Genomic DNA, 19,647 nt, shown 5'->3' on the forward strand with positions numbered 1-19,647 from the left:
GCAATTAAAAAATAAAACATTGCAATATACAAAAAATTAATATTAAAATTGTTAATTAGCCACAATTCTCATTCCAATTCCATGATCATAAAAAAAAACTAATTGCTTTTGCTTCGCATTGGATTGTGCTAAAAATATAAATAAAAGAAAAGGAAAATAGAAAAACTCCAATTATCTCTATCTATAAAATTTCAATTGTCAGAATATACAAGCTAAAAAAACTTTAGGTGGTGGATCATTTATACTCCATTATTGAAAAAAATAGAATTAACATAATACAAAGAATTCAAATTACATGTATGTTTATTTTTCTAACTTAATTATATTCTTCATTTATGAAAAATTGTAGTGATTGTAGTTTATATGCAATAGAATCATAAATATACAATAATTTTAATAAAACATGATATTATCAATATTTGATATGTTAGAGTTCAAGCTATAAATAAAAAAGTGTTTGATTCATGATTCCAATTCAATCTTAAGAGACATGTCAACTACATTGAAATGTTTTTTTGTCTCTTTTCATTTAATAAATTTTTAAAAATAAAAAAACATAAAAATACTATATTATGATGTTGATGATCAAATTTTCATAAAAATTTTTAGTTTCTTTAAGATATTATAATCACGTGCAAAGCACACGAACTACTACTACTATTTTAAGGTGGACAATTCATTGCCACATTAGCATCTTTAGCATAATGCCAAACTCAAAAGCAAGCCAGAACATACTTAATTTTCATTGTGACTCCAAAGAATCAATTAGAATATTTGAGAGCTAAACTTCCAAAACACGCATTCTGAATTGAAAGTACCAATTGAATTTACAAATCATGGGGAAAAATCATGAACAACGGGAGTCTTACGTTGTATGCCTGAGCTGACGTATGGACAAAGGCAATAACACACTACTTTTTCTTCTGTTGATTTCTAACTTTCCAATGGAAACGACTATTAGACGATAAATTTCAAATAGGAAGAGTGATCTCCAAGGCATTCAAGCAAGGAAGCTGAATAATGGTAGGTTCTTTTAACTTGTAGGACAAAGCCAAGTAGCCAACTGCTGGTGACAACAAGAAGATGAGGAAGTTTTGTGTCAACTCTAGTTCAGGCATATTAAACAATCCTGACCATGTCAATCAACGTTGTCTCATGCATGGTTTTTATATACAATCCAACTCAGGATATTATACAAAATTAGCTTTAGAAGATCTGAGAATCTCTAATGACAATTACTCTTTGATTGTAGATTGATATGATATGATCAGGGAGACTAAAATCCAAAAGCAAGGCAAAGGCAAGTCCCAACCCTTGTTTCATTCACAACAACATTAACAAAGATAGCCAACAAATGTCAATTTGAATTGAGCAATAACCTGGCAGAGTAAAAGGGCTATTAGGGCTCCATTTTTACATGTTTTACTAAGCTGAGATGGAAACTGGTGGCTATCTATATCCTTCTTGAACTTAGAACTACAATTTTTGTAGGAATTTTTAACTTATTTAATTTTGAGTTGGTGCTCTAAAACTTCATCTTTTTTTTCTGATAAATACAGCTGAGTCAATTTGTTATGGGATGTAATCAAAATGCATAAAATCGCGGCTATGAAAAATGTTTTTGATGGAAAGACAGTTTATAAATGAAAAGATGCAGTATAAAATATTGAAGCAGTGATCCCTGTGAGGTCCAGTAATGATTCCAATAAAAAAAAAATTCTCAAAAATACTAAAGTTAGAACCAAAATTTGCATTATTTTTTTAGGTGACTGCCATTGCTTGTCGCCCCTCTAGTTTCATCGTTGCTTCCAGAGAAAGTTCCATCGGACAATGCCCGCTAGAAATGGCAGTGGATCGGGTATTCTTAGAAAATCTCTTCTACCAAATGTTATTCTGCATATTTAAATCTTTTACCAAATCCTATTCCCTCTCATTTTAAATTTGGATTATCTTTCAAATATCCTCTGCCTACTAAGTTAAATAATTCAGAAAAAAAAGAATTACATGTCATCAAACTCAAATTAATACCTACTTCATGTTAAATAAACACACTACATTAGCTTGCAAAAGAGGAATTCAATATTGTTTATAAAAGACTATGTAAAGAGTTGTGTTAAAGTTATATTTTATTGGAATATAAAATTGAGGCATGGTCAAAGGATACTTTAATGCTAATATCCATTCGAATTCGAGATAGAGCTCACTCGAAATCAATCTCAAATCGAGACCAAACTATTCATTAAGAGTTTAATTCATTTATAGCTCCGCATGTATATAATTATTTTGATTCGATACTTTAATGGAATCCTAACATCTATTCGACTTCAAGATAGAGTTTGTTCAAAGCCAAACTATCGAGCCCAAACTATTGATTAAGAGTTCAATTCATTTACAACCTCACATGTATACAATTATAATAAGATAAATGAAAAGAAGAATATATTAATGGTAGCTATAATCAAATGTCAATCATCATTTAATGTGATTAAAGAAATTTAGTAAATTTGGCACTAATTACATCAAAGGTAATGGAAGAAGTGGATGAACTTAAACTAAGGTTGAAAGATGAATCAAATTACTTGATACTCAAATCGCATTTCACTTGATGAGAGTTCGTTTAAACTTAGTTCGCCAATTAGTTAAGTCAAAATTAAACAGCGTTTTATGTTCGATAATATTCAAATTCGATAAAAAAAAAAAAAACTCGTTCAAACTCAGTTTGATAAATAAAAAAGTCAAGATTGAACAAAATTTTAAACTTGTTAAAATAATTAAATAGATTTGAACACTTGAGTACTAACGTAGACCCGAACAAGATAGTAGACTGATTGACAGCTGAACGGGCTAGATTGGCCCTTTGGGGGAGTGGGATTTGAAAACCACATGTTATAAATAATAGGAGAAAGTAAGCAAATATATCTAGTTGTCGGATAAAATGGAATTCCAATTATGTGAATGAAACAAAAGTGAATTAAATTCGAGTTGCCTAAAATTGATGGCTCAATTGTAATAAGGCGTGATATAGGCGCAAGGTTAGTTGCTAACTTTCGTTAAAGTTTGGAAAATCATACTATTGAAAGTAAAACTGAATATTGAATACGAACAACAACTCGCACAAACCGGTCATAGCACCAGTGTTTTTAAACTTGGACAGGCCAGTGAACCGGAGAGGGGGGCGGTTCGCGGTTCGACCACCGGTCCAACCAGCCGGTTCATCGGTTCTGCCTTTTTTTTTTTTTTGCTACTTCAATGCTAAGTATTTCACGGGTCTTCACTCTACACTTGAATTTGATAGCTAATGCAACGTCTAACATGGTTATTGATAACTTAAGTCCCTAAAATGCATTCACCAACATAATTTAAAACTAAATTTAAGTTGAGATAATAATAAATTTCCTAAAAGTTATACATGAAACTCCAAAAAATTGTAAAATTATAGTAGTAGATAATACAATTATGACAAGACAAATGGCATCTCTGTCATGGACTAGTTGAAAATTTTCTTTTGATTAAAATTGTCAAATATTTGTACTGAATCATTTGCAAATGGAAATAGAAAACAAAAATCTTGAAAAGGAAAAAATTATACTCACCAAAATGGAAAAACTCTTATGAAAGTTGAAGCTTCCAACGTGCTTATAAATCCGCTAAGATAATAACTTGATGATAATGGGGGAGGCTTGAGAAAGATTTTGTCATGGGTATTTGATTTGGAGGTGGAAAGGTTACAAAGAAAAAAATGAAAAAAAAAACAAGAGAAGAAGCAGAGACAGAGAACCAAGGATAAGTGAAGCAAAAGTCAAAAAGTGTTGTCTGGTGTCTGTGTCTTAGTGCTAGGGTTTCCTTTTGTTTAATTAGATTTTAGTTTTTAACTTAAGATAAGTAGTATTGTATACAAAAAAAGGTTGTCTCGTGAGTGTAGTCCAGTGTTAACAAGCCTTTGTTGTGACTATGGAGACTTGGGTTTGAATCTTGGGAGCTCTTTTCCTATTATTGCTTTGAATTTTGAATGAATATTTGAAAATTTTAAAAACCGTCGGTTTACAGTTCGAACGGTTTTCAATGATTCATACGGTTTGCCGGATTTTTAACAATTTTTCATTAACTTGCGACTTTAGCACTAGACCGGACCAGTGACATATCCGATTCGCGGTCCAATCAGTCGAACCCGCCGGCCTTGTCCAACTCTGAAAACATTGCATAGCACTGTAGTATAGTGCAACAAACAAAAGTGGGCTTAAGGGCGGGAGCAGTCCATCCGCTAGAGGACTGTTCTCTCCTCGCAGCGTAGAACGAAGGGGCCAGAATAAGCCACGTGGTCAAGTAAGCAGCCAGGGCCAGAACGATGTCGTTGAACTTAGTGATTGGAAAACCGGAAAAAAACTTGACGTATCGTGTGATGAAGCGTCAAGTCCATTCCACAACATCCCGCATAGAGCTATTAAATGGAACGAACAGCTCGAAAGCTCAATTGAGCTCGACTCGATAAGACTCGAGCTTGGCTGGTTAATTGTGGTAAACGAGTCGAGGTCGAGCTCGAGATATGCTCATTTAATTAACAAGCCGAGTAAGTTCGACTTGTTTGTTATCCGAATAGCTCGATTAGGCTCGATAAAGAAGGGTATATATGTCATTTCACAATTCAAAAGTATAAAAATTGAAAATTATAGACTTTTATTGGGGTCAATTTGCACATGTCCCATTTGATGAGTCGAGTCCGAACACATTTCAAAACTCGTCCGCCAGGCTCGAGTCGAGCTCGGCAGCCAAATACTCAGCTCGATTAACAGCACTAATCCCGTACTAATGAATCTTCAAAACGAAAAGGTCAATTTGCGAGAGGTCCCTCTGACAGATCATTCCGGCCCTTAATCCACAAAAGTGTCGTAGGTGAGGAGTGTCTGGTCCAAAATGAATAAATGAGGTATTTATGACTGTTAAACCTCGTCAATTGACTCCGAACTCTATATGTTTGAGAAAGGGAATAATTTTCGTCATTCAGAAAACAAATGGAATATGTTAGGCATTTTTCAATTTATAATGCAGTAAATATAGTGCAATTTTTTGGGGCAATTTAATTTTGCAAGTGAGTCACACATTCTGTTTGTGAGGCACACCTTTTTTCGAGTAGAAAAATGTTTTACGCGACTTACTTCCTTTTTCTTGGAAAGAAAAAAATTTAAATAGATTTGACTTCAATCACTACCACGGGTTAGGGCATGACTTCGATACTATAGGTTATTTTATAAAGATTTTTACAAATCGCTCACCAACACAATCCTCACATCGTAGCGGGTTGGAACACGCAACTTGCTTCCCTGCCACATACTTGATGAGATTGGACTGTGTATTATGTGCCTCTTCATTCTTTCGAGTTTCGACACCCACACACTTCCTACGGTAAGCATGGTCGAAGAGTGCCAACCATAAAGTGAATCCTTGAAACGGCTTCTCAAAGGACTAGATCTTTAGGGGGGAAAATGCTGGGTCCGTTTGGATTAGCTGTTTTTGGGGTTGTTTTTCAAAAATAGCACTGTAGCATTTCATTTTTCAAATACAAGTCCGTTTGGATTAGTTGTTTTTAGGGTTGTTTTCAAAAATTATATAAAAAACTTTTTACTGTAGATGTTTTATGGATTATTTTTAGATGTATTTTTAAAATATATTTTCGAGTATTTTTATAATTTATAATTTTTATAACAATATACAATTATACATTTATAAATATTTATAAATAAATATATTTATATAAAAATATATAAATGTATTATATTATATATAATACATAATATAAATATATTTATAAATGTATAAATGTATAAATTATAAATGAATATTATATAAATGTATAAATTATAATTTTTATATTTTTATATTTATATACATTTATCCATTTATAATACATTTATAAATATTTATAAATAATTATATTTATACTTTTATAAATAAATATATTCATATATTTATATATAAATGTATTATAATATATATAATACATAATATAAATATATTTATAAATGTTTAAATGTATATTACTATAAATATAAATTATAAATGTATATTATAATTTATAATTTATAATTTTTTTGTTTTTATATTTATATACATTTATGCATTTATAATACAATTATAAATATTTATATATAAATATATTTATATATTTATGAATAAAAATATTTATATATTATTATAAATAAGTAAGTGTATTATATTTATAAATAAATTTATATATTATATATAAATAAATAAGTGTATTATATTTATTTATATATTATATATTATATTTATAAATAAATATATAAATGTATTATAAGTGTATTATATTATATATATTACATAATATAAATATATTTATAAATATATAAATGTATATTATTATAAATGTGTATAAATTATAAATGAATATTATATAAATGTATATTATAATTTATAATTTTTATGTTTTTATATTTATATACATTTATGCATTTATAATACAATTATAAATATTTATAAATAAATATATTTATATATTATATATAAATAAATAAGTGTATTATATATAAATAAATTTATATATTATATATAAATAAATAAGTGTATTATATATAAATAAATTTATATATTATATATAAATAAATAAGTGTATTATATTTATTTATTATATATTATATTTATAAATAAATATATAAATGTATTATAAGTGTATTATATTATATATATTACATAATATAAATATATTTATAAATGTATAAATGTATATTATTATAAATGTGTATAAATTATAAATGAATATTATATAAATGTATAAATTAATATATTATAAATATATATTAATATTATTTATAAATGTATTAATGTAATAAATATAAATGTATAAATTTATTAATATTATGTATAAATGTATAATTAATATTATGTATATTTATATAAATGTATTATATTATATATAATACATAATATAAATGTATATTATAAATATACATAAATATATATATATATATATTATGTTTAAATGTACATTTATATAAATGTTATATAATATTGAACATTTATATAAATGTATAATAACATATTTATAATATATATAATTTATATAATATATAATATTCATATAAATATATAAAATATATTTTATATAAAATAAAATATTTATAATATGTATAAATAAATATATTTAAATTAATAATATATATATATCCTATAGATAATTGAAATATACAAATTGAAATAAACATATTAAATATGTATTTGGAGTTGTTTTTGATATATTGTTTGGATATGGTGTTTTTAGAGTTGTTTTTAAAATACACATTTACTGTAGTATTTGGATTGTGAAAAACAGTTTTTCAAAAACAAGCCCAAAAACAAGAATCCAAACGGACCAGCTAGTTTTAATTCCTAAACATTGGATCATGAACGCATTTCATCCTCATACTTTTTGGTGTAATACATTTAGTATCTGAGTTGAACTATCAAATTTCGACTAATTTCATTCTCAAATAAAAAATTTAATCAATTTGAACAGAAATTGGACACATGATAAGCATGAACCCCTTAAGTAAAAAACCATGCATGATTTAAATTCAACAAAATAAAATAGCTATTTTCACTCTCTCAACTCCAATACTTTCTTCCCAACTCCAATTTTCATTCATATTGATTAATTTCCAGTTTAAGGATGGAATTGATTAAAAAACTTGATAGTTCAAATGCTAAATGTAATATACTAAAAAATTTGAGTACGAAATGTATCCATGATCCAAAGTTTAAGGATGAAAACTGACATTTTCCCTATCTTTAGGCCAATGGCCAGTTGGCCACATGAGCAGTAAGAAAGTGCTGTTTCCTAAGTCAACTAACATTATTATAAAGTAATTGGTTTTAAGACACTAGCATCATCGTTCCTGTTTTGCTATATCTTTTGTCTATTGGTAGAATTGTTGCATCCTCGGTTTTTGTAGGCTACTTGCCATTTTTATAAATAAAAGCCACCTTGAGTTTGTTGACAATTTGGCATAGACCGCTACCTATTTATTAACACATTAATGACCCGTATAAGCTACAAGTATAGTTTACAAACTGTGCTACTGGTGAGTAATTTAGAAATCACTTACTTTAATTTGAGATAACAGAAAAGATCTTGTAATTCTGATTTTTGAGAGACATCTGAATTCACGATCTTGTAGCTCTGGTCGATACATGCGACCTGGATAATTGGATGCCCATTGCCCTCCCATTCCCTTTAAGTTCTCTGAGAAGGACTAGACAACTTGATGCCAGTCTCCTCTCTTTTTGCAGCTTGATGGCTGTGTAGTGTTCATTGTTTACCATTGGACTTCATTGGTTCCCAAGGTTGCCTGCCTGTTAATTTCATGTTTTTGTTTTCTTGAAATTTTTTTGCTACAATTTCTGCGAAAATGTGAAGTTGTAAGTCCTTCATGTTTAATGGAATGCCAAAAGATCTCTTTCCAATTTCTGTTTAGTCCGAGACAGTTTTTAATGCTATGATCAAGTATCAAATCCTTTCTATTCCAGTCATGTGATCAGTTCAAAACTACCAATATTTAATCTGAGACAGTTTTGAAACCTTATGATGTGCCCATCAAATTGATTCTTTTGCACCCTAGCTTCAGAAAATCATTCTCTTGAACAAGAAAGACTGCAGACAAACATATCTCCAAGTTACAAGTGACCCCGTGTGACTTGCATAATACCAGATGACCCTTCTAAAGTTTTAATATAGTTATATAATTTCTCTATGATTTTATATAAAATGAAAAATAGATGGAATGAACCACCCCTAACAGTATAATATCGACTTAACTCCCCTATAATTTGCATGAATGTCCACTATTAAATAATTCCCCTACGATTTTATGTATGGTGGTTGGGTCATTATTCAATTCGGTATTGGAATAGGGATACAATTCGTATTTCAACTAACGATGTTATAGAAGTTATTTTCCGTCAAATTTCTACTTTACATAAAATTAAGAAGAGGTGAAGTAGACATTTTAAAACATTAGGAAGGTCACGTAACAATAGATGAAATTACAAGGGGTTATATATAATTTGCTCAATATTACTGTGTGTGACTGTGTTAGTTAGCAAATCCTATTCTAAGCCATATACATGACTAAAGTGATATGAACAAAGCAAATGATGACACAACTCGACAGTTAGTAACAGATGTACAAAATAATGTACTCAAGAAAAAAAAAAAAAAAAAAAAAAAAAAAGCCCTTGTACTTGCTACAATTAGCAACAGTTGTACTAAAGAAATTCGTTGCGTTTCCTTCAGTTTCCAAATGTAACCACCACAATAATCTACAAAAGCTAGACCTCGAAAGTAATGCACGGCAACCCTAAGTTGAGTGCAAGAATTTAAAAGGCAATATCCTCGGTTCAGTTCAGGCTACATGTCCCAGCAATCTTCAAGATTCAAGAATGTGAATTAGTGGTATTTGGATTTGGGATTATGTCATCATAAACTTAACCAGAACATAAGAAGACAGACAGAGAATTGGTGATAGAATATCAAATTAATTTTGTTTGTTTCTCTTTCCACAGGAAATTTTTTAGCCAGCATCTGATGGAAGCTAAATGACACTTCGGTTCTCAATCAAATCAAAATAAAATAGCACATTATTCACAGCTACAGGTCATCTATTTTTGGTTGTCAAGCAATTTCCAGTGTCCGTCCGCTGTTTATGCCAGTTTGCATCTAGGACTAATCCACCTTCTCAACCATGGTGGAGTCGGCCCCCGTGAATTCCTCAAGCTTTATACTTCAGATAATATAAAACAATAAGAATTATTGAGTCCTTGATCCGAACTTTAGCTGGACTAAGTTGACTTTGCAAGTCGATGACAAAATGGTAAAGCTAAAACGTTGAGCAACTAATCAAGTTTCTTTCTTTTCTTTCACATGGTGTCATAATAGTAGAAGCTAAATATTCTATTTCCATCTTCAGGTTCTCTGGCCTGCCACTTCTGAATATTTTAGTGAATAAGATATGTAAGTCAGAGCTCTTCACATGATAGTAAATGGGTAGTAAGGATAACATCTTGATTGAAATGTCCATTTTAATAATGTCATGCTTGAGTTGTAACTTTCTAGGCCTGAAACAATCCAATTGATCACTTCTGCTGCAATCAGTTTATCAAGCTTACCAGTCTCCTTCCCTCCCTTTGGAGAACTATCATTTCTTTGGAGAAACTAATTCGAGAGAGACACAAGGCATGGATGTCTTATTCACTTGTGTTGAAACTCCCTTAATGAGTGTGGCATGGGCCCTGAAACACCGGAGCTTGCCTTCTCTTTTGAGGGATCAGGTCTTGGCCCTAGAAAAAGAGTTGCGATTCCTGAGAACTTTTCTTATTTGTATTGGAACATCGAAGGACATAATGGCTGAATCAAGTTCAATCATTGGGAGATTCGAAGATGCATTTGGAAAGGCAAATGAGGATCTTATCTCTGCTTGTCGTACCATGCAAGAGAAGTTTTCAGGTAAAGAACTTTACCAAGCAGCTTGTGCTATGCTGGAAATGGCCAAAAATTTTCAACCTGAAATCCGGGAAGCTTACGGCAGCTTGTTGAAGCTGTCCCGGCAACAACACAACATTCCGCTGGATCCAAAATTACTACTGGGGTTGATTGATTCTCTCGCAGAGAATTTAACTGATCTTGTTGACTCGGAAGATCTGATTGCTTCTCTGAAGAAACAAATACCAGTCCTCAAGGAGAAGCTGAGGTTCCTCAAAAATTTCCTGGACATTACTGCCAAGAAAAGCATTCCAGACCAGATAATGCAGTCTTTTTTGTCATATGTTCATTTCTCAGCTTCCACTGCAGCATCTCTGTCCTATTGTTGCTGGACTGATGAAATGGATGAAATCATAGCAGGCGGAATGAACATTAAGCTCTCTGAGCTGGTGTGGAAGATTATGCCTGGCACTCTAGAGCTCATGGAGATGTATGTTGGACTTCTGAAAGCTTCAAAGTTGGCTACTTCTGATGATGCAAAGACAGATGAAGTTGCGAGTTTTGCTAAGTTTCTATTGGAAAACTTTGTCAGTTTCACAGACAATAAAGCTTCAATGATTCAGGAGGAACTAATATTCCTGCTGTCTTTTATGATTGGTCTCCAAGAGGAGTGCACAGGAGATTTGGGACAGATCTCAGCAAATATTAAAACCATTGCAAGGGAGGCAGGATATTTGGAGTACAAGCACCTTCTCAATGAAGGGACAGAGGACCAGATCAAGGAGATGAAGCATGTGGCTGATAAGTTGCTTGAAAAGATGAAGCTTGTCAAAGCAGAGATACTTCTGATAGAGCTACTACACTCAGAGGACAGTCTGTTTGTCCTCATGAGAGATGCAAATGCAGCAATCCATGAGGAGCTGAAATTCTTCAAGTCTTTTTTGTTGAATCCAAAGCAAGACGGGGAATCTTTCCTAAAACAAGCTGAAACGGTTGCCAGTGAGGTTACATCTCTTATCCACTCAATTCATGGCAAAAAATTTAACGAAGAAATGGTTACAAAAATAAATCTTGATCTTTTTTGGTTGCTAGAAAAGATTAAGCTCTTTAGATCAGAGATCCATTTGAATGAGCTAAAAAATAATGAGGCCAATTCGTTGTTCCCCAAGAGGGGTGACACTGAAATTCTTTACAAGGGACTGAGGTCATTGAGGGCATTTTTCATGGATATCCCTGACAATGACGAGAACAGGGAGGATAGGAAATTGTATGTAACATATCTAGAAGCTGCAATTAGTGAATTACAACCTCTCGATCTGCCACTTCGTGTCAACAAAATGACAGAAGACTTGGTAGATGTATATTTGGCGAAAGGCAACGCTGTTGCCAATGATTCAGGATCTCAAAACTGTTCAGTTGGTGAAAGTATGATGCAAAAAGGTATGCAAATTCATCCATTTGCATCTGAAGTGCTACAGTTATTTGGGCTTTTCAAGGCTCATATGGGACAGATATATCTCCAAGATGTAAAGTCATTGCAGTCAAATCTTCCCAGGACTGATGATCTAGGATTTATCACTTCTCTCCTGCAAAATCTGAGAGAGTTGCTGAATCACGATGCAAATCATGCAGCATCTTTCGCAAAGCAACATCTTCAAATGGTATGCGTGGAATTAGAGTTCCTCCAATCTTTCCTCGTAAAAAGTGTGAAGCAAAAAAATAACCATGCAGAAGTTAGAGATCTTTGGACGTGCATTACCAAAGTTGCTTATGAGGCAGAATGGGTCATTGACTCATTTGTCCTTAGAGATGGCCCTTTTACCTATCACATGCTGTGGCTTTCTGCCGTCATGGAGTACATTAAGCTTATCAAAGCAAAGGCCATTTGTGTTCAGGAAAAGTATTACAATGAAGTTCATGACATCGCCAAGCCCTCAGATCGGGCACCCTCATCGGTTAGTACTCCGGAATTGGATGAAGTTGTTGTAGGTTTCAATAATGAGGAGAAGGAGATAAAAGGTGTTCTAACAAGAGGAGAAATGAAGATGGATATCATCTCCATTGTAGGAATGCCAGGGCTTGGCAAGACAACACTGGCCAAAAAAGTGTACAACTCTCCCTCTGTTGCCTCTCACTTCCATGTTCGTGCTTGGTGTTGCATCTCTCAAAAGTATCAGAGGAGACAGTTATTACTTGATATCTTGGGCCAAATTATTGAGATCACTGACCAGATCCGCAGACTGGATGATGATGATATAGCTACAAAGTTGTACCAATCTTTGAAAAGGAAAAGATATCTCATTGTGATGGACGATCTGTGGGAAATTGGAGCATGGAGTGACATGAGGCAATCATTTCCAGATGATAAGAATGGTAGCAGAATTTTGTTCACAAGTCGACAGCAAGATTTGGGTTTACAAGCTAAAGAAGATGGCAAAACTTTCCCTCTTTGTCCACTTTCTAAGGATGAAAGTTGGCAGTTATTGCAAAAGAGGGTATTCTGTGAAGTAGACTGCCCTAACACATTGCTGGAAGTTGGAGAGAGAATTGCAGGAAATTGCAAAGGGATACCTCTTTCACTTGTTGTGATAGCTGGTCTCCTTGCAAGAACAGAGAAGACTCCAGATAGGTGGAAGCAAGTTTTGGAAAAGTTGTGCTCTTATATTTTTGCGGATCCAGAGGGAGGATGCATGCATGCACTAGGATTGAGTTATGAGCACTTGCCAGACAATTTGAAGTCGTGCTTTCTTTATTTTGGTGCATTCCCAGAAGACGCAGAAATTCCAGCCTGGAAATTGTCATGCCTATGGATTGCAGAAGGGTTTGTACAAAATACTGACTCTAAGAGCTTGGAGGATGCTGCAGAGTATTGCTTGTCAGAATTATTATCTAGGAGCCTAGTCATTGTGGCAAAAAAAAGGTCCAATGGCAAAGTGAAATCATTTCGAGTTCATGATCTGTTACGGGAGCTGTGCTTGAAAAAAGCCAAAGAAGAAAACTTTTTCCAGCTGATACATGGGTATAAACAACTTTTTTCGCCTTCTGGTGAGGCCGAGGGTCTGGATTATGATGCAGATTCCAATAACAGCTTTTCATCAACTCCCCTGGAATACCAAGACCGACGGCTGTGCATCTGTTCTAAGCGAAAGCATTTTAGTCTGCTGAAACCTTGTGGTAGACAGGTTCGTAGTCTATTGTTTTTTGCCTCTAATGAGATATACCCAAGAACTCCATATGATATTTCATTCATTTGTCAGAATTTTAAACTTGTTAGAGTGTTAGATGTGGAAAGCATCAACATGGGTGATTCCTTTCCCATTGGACTAGAACTACTTGTTCAGTTGAAGTATTTGGCAGTTAGAGGTGATGTCAAATCTGTTCCATCATCAATATGCAAGCTCTGGAATTTAGAAACATTTCTTGTGAAGGCATTAAGGGGTGAGGTTCTGGTGCCATCTTCCTTTTTGAATATGAAGAGATTGAGGCGTGTACATATAAATGATCGTGTTGCTTTCAGCTCGCTAAATGATAAATCTGATTATTCTTCGCTAGTAGAGAACATGGAAACGTTTTCCACTCCAGCTCTTTCATATGGAAGTGTTACAGAAAAGATGTTGAGAAGGTTTCCGAGTCTTCGGAAACTAAGATGCATTTTTGTGGAATCTTCGGATTACTCCAAGAAGTTCACCAAATTTCCTGTGTTGGATTTTCTAACTCACCTTGAGTCTCTGAAGATACTTTATCATGGCATGGTTAGTCAGCCTTGCGAGTTCAACTTGCCCTTGAATCTCAAAAAATTAACTCTGTCAAAATTTCGCTTACCATGGAGTCAAATATCGACAATTGGGAAGCTACCCCACCTTGAAGTTCTGAAGTTACTGTCAAGAGCTTTTGATGGACAAATTTGGGAAATGACGGAGGGAGAATTCCAGAGTCTCAAATACCTGAAACTTGACAACCTATGGATTGCTCAATGGAAAGCTTCCAACGATCACTTGCCTTGCCTGAGGCATCTTGTATTGCAAAGGTGTAAAAAACTGGAGGAAGTTCCGTCCAGTCTTGGGGATATCCCTACATTGGAGAGAATTGAAGTACACTGGTGTAGCCAATCTGCTGCAGTTTCGGTCAAGGAAATTGAAGATGAGCAGCGAGACATGGGAAATGAGGAGCTTAAGGTCCTAATATCTGGAATGGAACAATAGAGTTCTTTGCACGAAGTGGATTAGATGTCTGCTCATGTTAGCAGGTAATAAACTTTATGTTTCTTAGTTTCTACCTTTTTTTTTCTATCTTATTTTCTTCTATATTTTGATGCACCCTGTCTTTAAGAGAATTCGTACACATATAGTATCACATGAGTACACTTCATGATCATAATCTCGCAAATACTACTTGATTATCGACAAGGAAGAATACATGCATATGGCATAGGATTCGATTTATGATATATAGTACGAGTCCTTATCAGAAAAGTTTTACCACTATTTTGAGATTAAAAAAAAGTTTAGATGACCTTGAAGACTGCATGCTCATTTTTCATGGAGATCAGAAGGATGGAAATGTGTTCAAAATGCAAAAACAGATATTCAGAGATTTGAATTTCATCCAAGCCTAAATATTACCTCTCTTTCATACAGTGGCGGATTTACACCGGAGGCACTGGGCCCCCTTAAATTTCTATGACACCTATAAAAATTTAATGTAATTTCAACTGTGCCTCTGGAGTTTTGTGTATCTATTGGTTTATAGGTCCCCACTGCCCCCTTAAATTTCTATAATACCTATAAAAATTTGATGTAATTTCAAGTGTGCCCCCTGGAGTTTTGTGTATCTACCGATTTATGTGCTTTTAAAGTTGTCTTTGATTTTACCTGTTGTTACAACTACCGTAGAAAAGGTTTTTTCAATGATGAATATAGTGAAGAATCGGTTACAAAATAGAATGGAAGACACTTGAATGAATAATTATTTATTACTTATATTGAAAAAATAAATTTTGTGAAATTCGAAATGAAAAAGTTGTAAACCATTATCAAAATATGAAAACTCGTCATGAGCAATTGTAAATGGTTTAGTTTGCTTTTGAAATAAAATTATTATTACATTAATAATTTTGAGTTTGTCTTTTGATGTTTTTCATAAAAAATGTGCATCATTTGTACTTGTTGGTGAATATTTTTTTTCCTTAAAAAACTAAAAAAAGGAGTAGGTAAAAAATTTTGGAGTTGCTTTTGCTCCCACTGAAAATTTTTTCTGGCTCCGCCACTGCTTTCATATTATTAGGAAGAAAAAATCTACATCTGTTGTTTCTTTGTTCCTTGGAACTGATTATATTCTTTGCAATAATCTTTTTCTTGCACATTATGGTGAAAAGAGTCATATGTTGGATGAAAATGTTTCAAAATGCTGAGGCATGGTACTCACGAATTCCACCTTTATCCTGCTCCTTTTTCTTGTGAGATGAGTCGCAGCATGTATTTGCATCTGAATTTGCCACGGTTAAATGATTTTGTTTTTCAAGTAACCCGGCTAATATTGTCCTCTGTGATTTATGACAGCAAAGGCAAAAAAAAAATCTGGCTGAAGGCTGATCACCGATGGATTCAATATGGTTTATGTATGCTTCTCCAATAATGTCCACAAGCAAGCTGGTCTACAACCTTCTACCTGTTCTGCTTGGTGTTCGTCTACCTTTGTGCTTCAATTGGTGCTTCTTCACTTTGAGAGTCTGTGACTCTATCTACTGCAAGTTAAACTGGCGGTGGAAGATTTACTCTGCCATATCTTCACTTTGTAATTGGCTCATATCCTGTGTTCTTGATAAAGCTTGGTGGGACAAGATTCTTGTTTTCCAAATGGACTTTGCTTGTATTTGTGAGTGATTATATGTGTTACTATTCAGCTTGATACTTTGACTTCTTGTTTCGTTACAAAAATGTGTCATTTCATTTGGAAATTTCCATTAAGCAAATGAAAAATACTTAATGCCACATAAAAAGAATGTAGATTTTGATCCTTCTTCATCAATCAGTGAAATAACTGCGAAAAGAAATAGTAGCTTCAGTTGTTTTTTGAGAGACGTCTTACTAATGGTCTATTAGTAGTAGCAATGGTAACCATCAGACCAAACAAGTGCAGAGCACATCCGTCTGAATTTTTTTAAAAACAAGTCATTTAAATGTGACATTTTTTATGAAAGGCAAGATATCTCACCCCACCAACTAGGTAGTGGCCACTGAGCCGATGGGCCAGTGGTTAGTAGCAATGGTACTCGAGACATTAAAATACTGATAAATAGGACTTGCAGTTAACATTTGGAATTTGTTGGTCTTTCAATTACACTGAAGACAATGCAGCAGCAAGTAGCAAGAAGCTTTTGCACTATGTTGTTGGCCCCTTCATCATTCATTCTACATTATTTCGGGAAAAAAAAAAAAGCCTCTCTTTCTATTCTCCAAAAGCCTGTAAAGGAAAAGAAAAGCAGTTGCCAATTGCACGTATTACAAGACAATTGTCTTATGATATCCTTGTCAGTGTTATTAGATTCGTACTGATCCCTTCACCTGGACTTCCAGTCCTCTCAGGTTATTATTCCCACATGGGCTATGTTTAGCTGTTGATTGCTTCATTGTTGCTTTACAGTTCCACTAGATTTTTAGCCCTGATGCCATGCATCAGGTAGCTGACACTCGTTATTTTTCTGTTATGTTTGTGTGTTTTTTTTTTCTTTGTTAGATATAGTAATCATGTGATTGAGTGTCTTTTTTCTAATTACACAGATAAACATGACAGTGGCAATGACAATGGCAACCAATTCTATCATCTACCAGTGGCAATGACAGACCGTATGCATGTGTAAATTTAAAAGGAAAAATTATTAAATTTTTTTAGTAATTGTTGGAGATTTTTTTCTTTTTTAAAAATATGAATGAAAAAATTGTGTTTTTCTTCTTCTTTTTTTTTTTAGGAAGTTGTTGATTTTTTTTTGGGTCAAATATCAACTTCAATATATATATAGATATCGGAAGTTGTTGATGGTTGTTGCTTTATTGGAAGTTTTTCAGTGGTTCATTGGTATGGAATATTTTTGCCCAAAAGAATATATAAATTGTTAGCATATTACAGGATAGTTTTGTCCCTCAGGGGTTTGAGTGACACCAAAAAAAAAAAAAAAGAAATAAATTGTTTGTGTGTGTATTGTTCTCCCACATAGGCCAACCTAATGGGAAATAGATTGATATGGGAAATGATAGTAATTCTTCGGACAGATTAACCTGTCCCAACTCAACCAAACAATTATAAAGCTAAAAGAAGATAAGTTAATAGAAACAAACTGTAAACAAAATGCAGTAAAATTAAAAAGAAGATTTATAGTGGTTCAGCACTAAAATCGACGTCCACTATCCAAAGTCTTTCTTCCCAACTGGAATCTAAGAAGCTAAATTCCTTTGACAATTGTAATGCAAACTGATTGATATAAACCTGTTCAGAGATAACAAAGTGAGTCCCTTCCTTCCATTTGCCTTTCTTCAACAAGTTTCAACTTTTCGAGAATATACTGTTTACAAAAAAAAATGGTACAAATTGATTAACGGAAACCAATAGAAATAAATTCCACAAAAAAAAAAACATAAACAATTTGATTGTAAAAGGGCAAAAAAAGACACAATTTTATGTAAGCAAAGCAGAGGAAGAGGAATGGGAGGGGATTAAGCTCCAAAAACCAAGTCCAACCCATCGCACGAAACAAAAGCTGGTAATACACATAGTTGGTGCTACTGCGCCCGCAGCCGAGTTTGAAGAGGGGGGAGGATTGAACGACAACTTGCGGTGGGTTTACTAAATTCCCCTTCTTTGAAAACAAGATTGACAGCGGACTCCTAAATCGACAGTTCGCTCACGCTTTTCGTGTTCATGCAGCTATGCAGTGGAAGGGAAGAAGAATGAAAGCTAAGAAGACGCGGACTCCTAGATCGATAGTTCACTCGTGCTTTTCGTGTTCACACAGCTATGCGGTAGAAGGGAAGAAGAATGAAAGCTAAGAAAAAATTGCTAAGAAGAATGAAAGCTGAGAATGAAAGCTAAGAATAATGACCGCCCACCGCCCACTGACCGCTAAGAATCGGTGAGTGCCAATATTGTGAGCAGAAATTTCTGGCTAGCAAAATCGTCCCCCACCGCCCACTGACCGCTAGGAATCGGTGACTGCCAAAATTGTGAGCAGAAAGTTGCTGACCGAGAATGAGAGAAAATTGCTGACCGCCACCGGCCAGAGAAAGCTAAGAAGAAGAATGAGGAATTGAAGCGGTGTTCCCAAAACCAAGAACAGGCCAAGAATGAGAAGAAAAGCATGAGAGCCACGCGGATGAGAAGAAAGGAATGAGAGCCACGCAGATAAAGGAAATTCCAGCGCAGCCACTAACACCGAATGACAAAGGACCAAAACGCCCCTCAAAGCCACAAAAATAGGACCAAAACACCCCTCAAAGCCACAAGAATCACGTGATAACCGCTCATCCTGCACTGTTCACAAAGGCTATCGACGCTTTATATATGTAAGATAAGATTTCGCACCGAAGAAAAGAAGAAGAGTAAATTATCTTTTACTTTGTGTGATTTGGTGCTTTATTACATTGTTCTCCTATATTTTAAAAATTTATATATAATTCTTTCATAATTTTTGGACTAAAATATTGTGATTAGTTTTTTTCATTAAAACTAAGGATCAATGTCAAAAAGTGAAACAAAAACTAATGAATTGACTAATTCACCATTTCACTACTTTTTTTTGCCCTTTTTTCCTTTCCTTTCTCTTCTTTTGCCCTTTTTTCCTTTCCTTTCTCTTCTTCTTTTACCTTTGGAAAGGGAAAAGATGTTTTTAAAAAATTGTACTTTGCCCTACAAAATCATAATAAATCTTTATTTGTCCCAAATGCAAAAAGAAGAAAGATAAATAGAAAATAAATAAACAAGAAATAGAAAATAGCATACCACAATGTCACTTTTTTCTTTGTTTTTTCATTTTCAGTATGCTTCTTAATTTTCTATTTCTTATTTATCTATTTTTAGGATAAATTACATATAATCTCCCTGTGATTTCATCTATTGTCACATGATTCCTAGCATGTCAAATGCCCACTGCACTCCATCTATAGTTTTATATAAAGTGAAAATTTAAC

General features: G+C 33.5%; 1 protein-coding gene and 1 long non-coding RNA gene across 2 annotated transcripts; one reads left to right on the forward strand and one right to left on the reverse strand.

Annotated features, from left to right (window-relative positions):
• The first annotated feature begins 10,224 nt into the window (after positions 1–10,224).
• Positions 10,225–14,670, forward strand: LOC113750814 (putative late blight resistance protein homolog R1B-16). The gene has a single exon (XM_027294756.1). It carries the CDS (start codon positions 10,225–10,227, stop codon positions 14,668–14,670), a length of 4,446 nt encoding a protein of 1,481 aa, XP_027150557.1.
• Positions 14,671–17,764: 3,094 nt separating this feature from the next.
• On the reverse strand, positions 17,765–18,828 carry LOC113749468. Its single transcript, XR_003464526.1, has 2 exons — positions 18,582–18,828; positions 17,765–18,026 (listed from the first exon to the last, which is right to left on the reverse strand). It is a non-coding gene; the product is annotated as an uncharacterized LOC113749468 (long non-coding RNA).
• Between the last annotated feature and the right edge of the window lie 819 nt (positions 18,829–19,647).

The sequence above is a fragment of the Coffea eugenioides genome, chromosome 10 (assembly GCF_003713205.1).
Source record: "Coffea eugenioides isolate CCC68of chromosome 10, Ceug_1.0, whole genome shotgun sequence".
Classification (NCBI taxonomy): Eukaryota; Viridiplantae; Streptophyta; class Magnoliopsida; order Gentianales; family Rubiaceae; genus Coffea; species Coffea eugenioides.

Excerpts from the sequence above, each read along its gene's own strand:
- LOC113750814 (XM_027294756.1), top strand. The coding sequence starts at position 10,225 with ATGGATGTCTTATTCACTTGTGTTGAAACTCCCTTAATGAGTGTGGCA.